The sequence below is a fragment of the Temnothorax longispinosus genome, chromosome 8, assembly GCF_030848805.1.
Source record: "Temnothorax longispinosus isolate EJ_2023e chromosome 8, Tlon_JGU_v1, whole genome shotgun sequence".
Taxonomy (NCBI): domain Eukaryota; kingdom Metazoa; phylum Arthropoda; class Insecta; order Hymenoptera; family Formicidae; genus Temnothorax; species Temnothorax longispinosus.
The window spans coordinates 9,021,436-9,027,325 of record NC_092365.1 but is presented as its reverse complement, the minus strand read 5'-3'; the positions used below and the strand labels follow the sequence as shown (position 1 = coordinate 9,027,325).

The window sequence follows — 5,890 nt, the reverse complement described above, 5'->3', positions numbered from 1 at the left end:
GCTTTAGTCATGATATCAGCTGTTTGATCGTTGGTTGGCACATATTGAACTTCAATTATATTCGTTTCTACTAATTCTTTTACAAAGTTGTATTTAATATCAATGTGTTTTAAACGTTTATGCTCCCAACGTTTCAAACAGTGAATCACTGACTGATTGTCTTCAAAGATCAGAGTTGGAGTTACATTCTTTACATCGAATTCTCTCAGTAAGTTTCGCAACCAAAGATATTCATTTGAGCAATGAGCCAACGCCACATACTCCGCTTCTGTTGACGATTGTGCTACGGTGTTTTGTTTTCTTGTCCCCCAGGATATTGTGTTTCCATATAATTGAAAAACAAACCCAGAAGTTGACTTTCTGTTTTCCCCGTTACCCCAGTCGGCATCCGCAAAGCCTACAAGTGAGTGGCTTTTATTTAGATTATTTTTTTTATAAAACAATCCGTAGTCTAAAGTCCCTTGAATATAACGCAATATTCTTTTCAAACCTTTCCAATGCTTTTCTAAAGGCTCATTTTGAAATCTACTCAGGTAATTTACCGCGAAGCTAATATCAGGTCTAGTCGTTTGCGTAAGATACATTAAACATCCTACTAATTCGCGATATGGACACTTTTCTTTCATTCTCTCCTTACTCTCGTCTCTCATGAAATTAAGTTCCATCGGTGTACGTACTGGCTTGCAATCACTCATACCGAATTTTGCTAGCAGTTTACGTAGATAGGTGCCCTGTGTCAAGTAAACACCTTCGCTAGTCCAAGTAATATCAATACCTAAAAAATGCTTTACTTCTCCTAAGTTTTTCATTAGAAATCTAGTTTTCATAGCCGAAATAATCTCTTTGATTTTCTTTTCGCAATTCCCCGTAATTAAGATATCGTCAACGTACAATAGTAAGTAAACATATACTTTCCCGAAAATTCCTATGTACAAACAGATATCAGCGACCGAATTTCTCAAGCCTAAAGTTTTCATGAAAGCGTTGAAGGTCCCATACCAGGCGCGAGGAGCCTGTTTCAAACCATACAAGGCTCTGTTTAATTTACAAACTTGGTTACCCTTCGATTCGACCCCTTCAGGTATTTTCATGTAAACTTCTTCGCTGAGTTCGCTATGCAGAAACGCGTTTTTCACATCCATCTGACATACATTCAAATTCCGCGCATTTGCCACACTCAAAAACGCACGCAAGGTTGTGAGTCGTGCCACCGGCGCGTACGTCTCGTCAAAGTCAAATCCGGGTCGTTGCGAGCAACCTTTTATTACAAGTCTCGCTTTCTTTCGTTCACACTGCCCGGCACTTGCACTTTTGGTCGTAAAGACCCACCGACTACCAATGGCCTTTTTACCCGGAGGTAACTCACACAAAGTCCATGTCTTGTTCCTGTTGAGAGCGTCGATTTCTTCCTTCACTGCTTCCATCCACTCGTCCCTGTCGTCCCTGGAGTCGATCTCGCCGTAGTTCTCTGGAACATCCGATACATAGGCCTCCGCGTTGAAGGCTAGCACTACATAATTTGGTTTTGGCTTGGCGCTTGTTCTGGAACTCGTACGACGTTGGACTGCAGCTTGATTTTGAGGACCTTCAGGCCTCACTCCAATTACCTCGTCGTCCTTGTCCTGATCGTCCGCCTCCTCAAACACCTCCGAGTCATCTTCCGAAATTTCAATGATGTCGTCACTCTCAATTTCGTCTTTCATCGTTGGCAGCCAGTATTCCGGTTCGACACATTCCAATTCAAATCTGTTCTCGTCGAACTGTATGTCGCGACCGTATTCTACTTTATTTTCTCGTAGATTCCATAGTTTGTAGCCGTTCGTCACATAACCCAGCAGTTTGCAAGGCACAGTTCTGGCCTCGAACTTGCCATGAATTAATGCTTGAGGGAGTCGCAGATGTGCGATGCAGCCAAACACTCTTAATTTTCGCAGATCCGGCTTATTCCCGTACCAGAGTGTGGCCGGTATTCCTCCTCTCAATGCACATGTCGGGCTCCGATTTATTAAGTACACTGACGTCCTTATTGCATCTGACCAGAATCCTTTGCTCATATTAGCATTAATTAGAAGACATCGAGCTCGATCACACAGAGTTCGATTTAGCCTTTCCGCCACCCCGTTCTGCTGTGGGGTGTATCGAATCGTCAGTTCATACAGGATTCCTCTCTCGTCAAAATATCTCTTCATTTCATTCGAGAGATACTCGCGTCCGTTGTCACATCGAAACCTGCTAATTTTGCAGTTAAACTTGGCTGTTGCCATTGCCTCGTAAACTTTGAAGTAACGAAATGCCTCCGCTTTTGTCTTGAGCATGTACACTGCTGCAAAATGCGTGTAATCGTCCGTGAAGGTCATCACGTAACGAAATCCGTCGTATGATTCCTTCATCGGTCCCATCAAATCGCTGTGGACTAACTCCAATGGTCTCGTGGTCCTTTTTCGCGAATGGTTATGCGGTAATTTCGCTAGTTTTCCTTCAGCACACACTCGACAGACACTTTGTGACGTTTCCTTGGAATTTAATTCCATTCCGTCGACCATCGCTGGCAATTTCCTTAGACTTTCGTAGCTTAAGTGCCCGAGACGTCGATGCCACGTTTCCAAACTCTCCGCGATTAACGCCGTCTCCGTGTGCAAATTTAATACATACAAATTCCGGTCCGAGATAGTTGCAACCGCTGCCACTTTTCCGTGTTTTTCTATTGTTCCTTTTCCGTTCTCGAATGCTACTCGATATCCATTTTGCTCGAGTCTCCTCACAGACAGTAAGTTATGTTCCAAACCGGGCACAATTAAAACATTTTTAATAGTTACTGCGTTCTTCCGCCCGTTCACTGAGCAACAAACCACGATTTCTCCGCACTTTTCCGCTTTGAGCGTGCTTCCTGTCTTCGCGAGTTGTATCGACACTGGGTGTTTCAGTGGTTTTACATTTTTTATTGGTAGATTTCCGTTCCCAAGATGCTCCGTGGCACCTGAATCCAGAGCCCAATCCTCTGTAGTTCCACCCGCACGTGCCGTGAAACAAAAATTGTTTCCCTTGTCCTCTGTGGAAATGACCGCCGCGTTAGCCGACCGCATTTTTCCGCACACATCACAACACCGATCACCCGTGTGAGCCATGAAACACGATTCCGGGCAACCGTCCTCGTCGTGATCGCACGAGCCGACCGCCGTGTTTGCTTTCGAGTTCGCGTGTTTTTCAGGCTTCTTACATTCCGCGCGCACGTGCCCGTAATTCCCGCACTTGTGGCACTGTACTTTAGACTTATTTCCTCCGCCTCTCGACGGCCTCCAGCCCGAGGATCCTTTCCGTGCCGAGAACGCATTTGCAGGTTCCACTGAATGCTTCTTTTTTCCCCGATCCGTGCGTTTTGCTTCCTCGTCGAGCAGACGAGTTTTCACGAAGGCAATCGTCAATTTTTCCGCCGATAATGTCTCTATCGCCGTGACAACTTGATTGTATTCCGCCGGCATCGTTAATAGAAGATGGCACACCAGGTCCGTTTCCTCGAGTGTTGCGCCCGTCGATCGAAGTTCCCGAATCACTTTATCGAAATTCAGAAAGTGATTTGCAAGCGTGTCACCGTTCGGATCGAATTTCATCAGGAGTAGTCTCTTTCTTAAAAGCAGCTGATTTGCGATGCTTTTCCTCTCGAACGTCGTAACTAACACATTCCACATATCGCGAGCGTATTTGCAGTCTCTCACATATTCCAAGTGACTGTCTGCGATCCTTTGAACGATTTGCGAACGACACTTCCTATCAGCAGTCTCGCATTTAGCCCGCTGTAGTTCCTTTGTGGCCCTCGTGGTCGGCGCGTCCTCCTCCCGTATCATCACTCCTTCCGTCCAGTCCTTCTCCGTGTATTCAAGGAGCTCCAGCTCGTTCAGGAGGGTCTCCATCCGAAACTTCCAGCTTCCAAAATTTGTTCCGTCAAACAACGGAATCTTGTACTGCACGTTATCACTGTTTGCCATTTTTCAATCCCAGCCTATTCACTTTTAAACCGAACACGTCGCGTGGTCACTGGGCCCATAACCTGTAGTTATGTCAGTGTAGCGAGAGGTATTGCAGTATTAAAGTTAGAATTTATTCAGGCAAAGCAGAGTACAGGAGCGGATCTAAAATCTATATGTTCACACGTTCGCGTATCGATCGAGAGTGAGTCGGCGCTTCGGCTCCTCTATCATTCTGGAATGCGCGCATGCGTATGTTTGTAACACCGTTACCATTTGTATGCGCACAATTGCGATATTCTCTTCAGATAGAATTATAGGGTGTATAGATGGCACATATATCCCGATTCGAACGCCTGCAAAAAAAATTCGTCATACATATGTTAATAGACACGACGAAACTGCTCTCACTCTACAAGGTATATGTGATGCAAAAGGACGATTTATAGATGCCTTTACTGGAGTAAGTAGTAAAATGCATGATACTCGCGTGTATGATATGTCGTTCATTAAGGATAAGATATGTACAATGGGTGATGAATATCATATCATTGGTGATGCGGCGTATCCAATATCTGTAAATCTATTGACACCTTACAATGGGCATTTGACACCCGTGCAAGCTAATTTTAATAATAATTTTTGTCGTGCGCGAGTTAGAATTGAGAATACATTTGGGCTCTTAAAAGGCAGGTTTCGACAATTGACGAGACTAGATATGTGGTCTGTGATATCTATGGCTAAGTTCATTATATCTTGCTGCGTGTTGCACAATTTGTGTATAGACAGAAATGATGTACTCGATTATTATGATCACGAAGAAGTATTATTTCCAATTGAGCAATGTATTGATAATGTTAACAGAACAAGATTGTTAGGACAGATGAAACGTGATCGTCTAGCACTTGATTTGATTTAAATTTGTGTTTTAATGTGCATGCATTCGTATTAGAACCATTAAGACATTGCAATCTATATAAAATATTCAGATCAGTGTTAATGTATTTCCATTCTCTGTCAGAGCAACATTTTAAATGTTCGATGAGAGACATTAAATATAATATACTTGTGCATCATAAGTGTTGATTACGTTGCTGATTTCTTGAATAATCACAGTCATGATATACGTACGAATGTACAGACGACATGATGTATTTGACTATATAATAACGTTAACGATTTAGCGATCTGATCTGTGGATGGAAATAAGAAACTCTGATTCATTCAGTTTGACTCAGGTTCGGATTGAATCGCTAAATGGAACGCTCTATATTTTCGATGTTACAATACCTAGAGCATAGGAAGTACATAAACGCCGATATGTATATATTTTAAACATAATTACTTTGGTAACTTTATTATTGCGTTACGTGTATTTAATTTTTGTTATAATATTATATAACATTATATATAATTACTAACGATGGTAATAAAATAATTGTTTCACCAGCATATTTCTTATTTTATTTATCACAACTTCATCACATAATGTATATCCCATATACTTTCATATACATTTCTTAAATATTGTGGTAAAATAAACTTAATATATTAATATTTTTGTTATATTTCAGTCTTATTTTTCGTAATAGTTAAAAAAAGATAACTTGGAAAAACTAAACACGTTGTAACTATTACACGTTGTAAGAACTAAAATAAAATATTCTTATATCACATTCTTACATATCAATACTTTGTCTTTGGTCAGTTTTTGAACTCTTAATATTTATAAACTGCAAACTGAAAAACATTTATGAAATAGTCAACATTTCCATTAATCTTATATCTATGTAAAAAATACTTTTCTTGAATATCTTGAATATTTCTTGATTATACATACTAAAATATCTTTAAAAACGTAGTATTTACTTATTTTTAGACAATAAATCTCGGAGAACCTGTTGTTACGTCCTGTTGACTCCACGATT

At 41.1% G+C, this 5,890-nt stretch overlaps 1 protein-coding gene across 1 annotated transcript; it reads left to right on the top strand.

Moving 5' to 3' along the window:
* The first annotated feature begins 4,227 nt into the window (after nt 1-4,227).
* Nucleotides 4,228-5,408, top strand: LOC139818016 (putative nuclease HARBI1). Its single transcript, XM_071786413.1, has one exon. It carries the CDS (start codon nt 4,243-4,245, stop codon nt 4,879-4,881), a length of 639 nt encoding a protein of 212 aa, XP_071642514.1. The 5' UTR covers nt 4,228-4,242; the 3' UTR covers nt 4,882-5,408.
* The last annotated feature ends 482 nt before the right edge of the window (nt 5,409-5,890 follow it).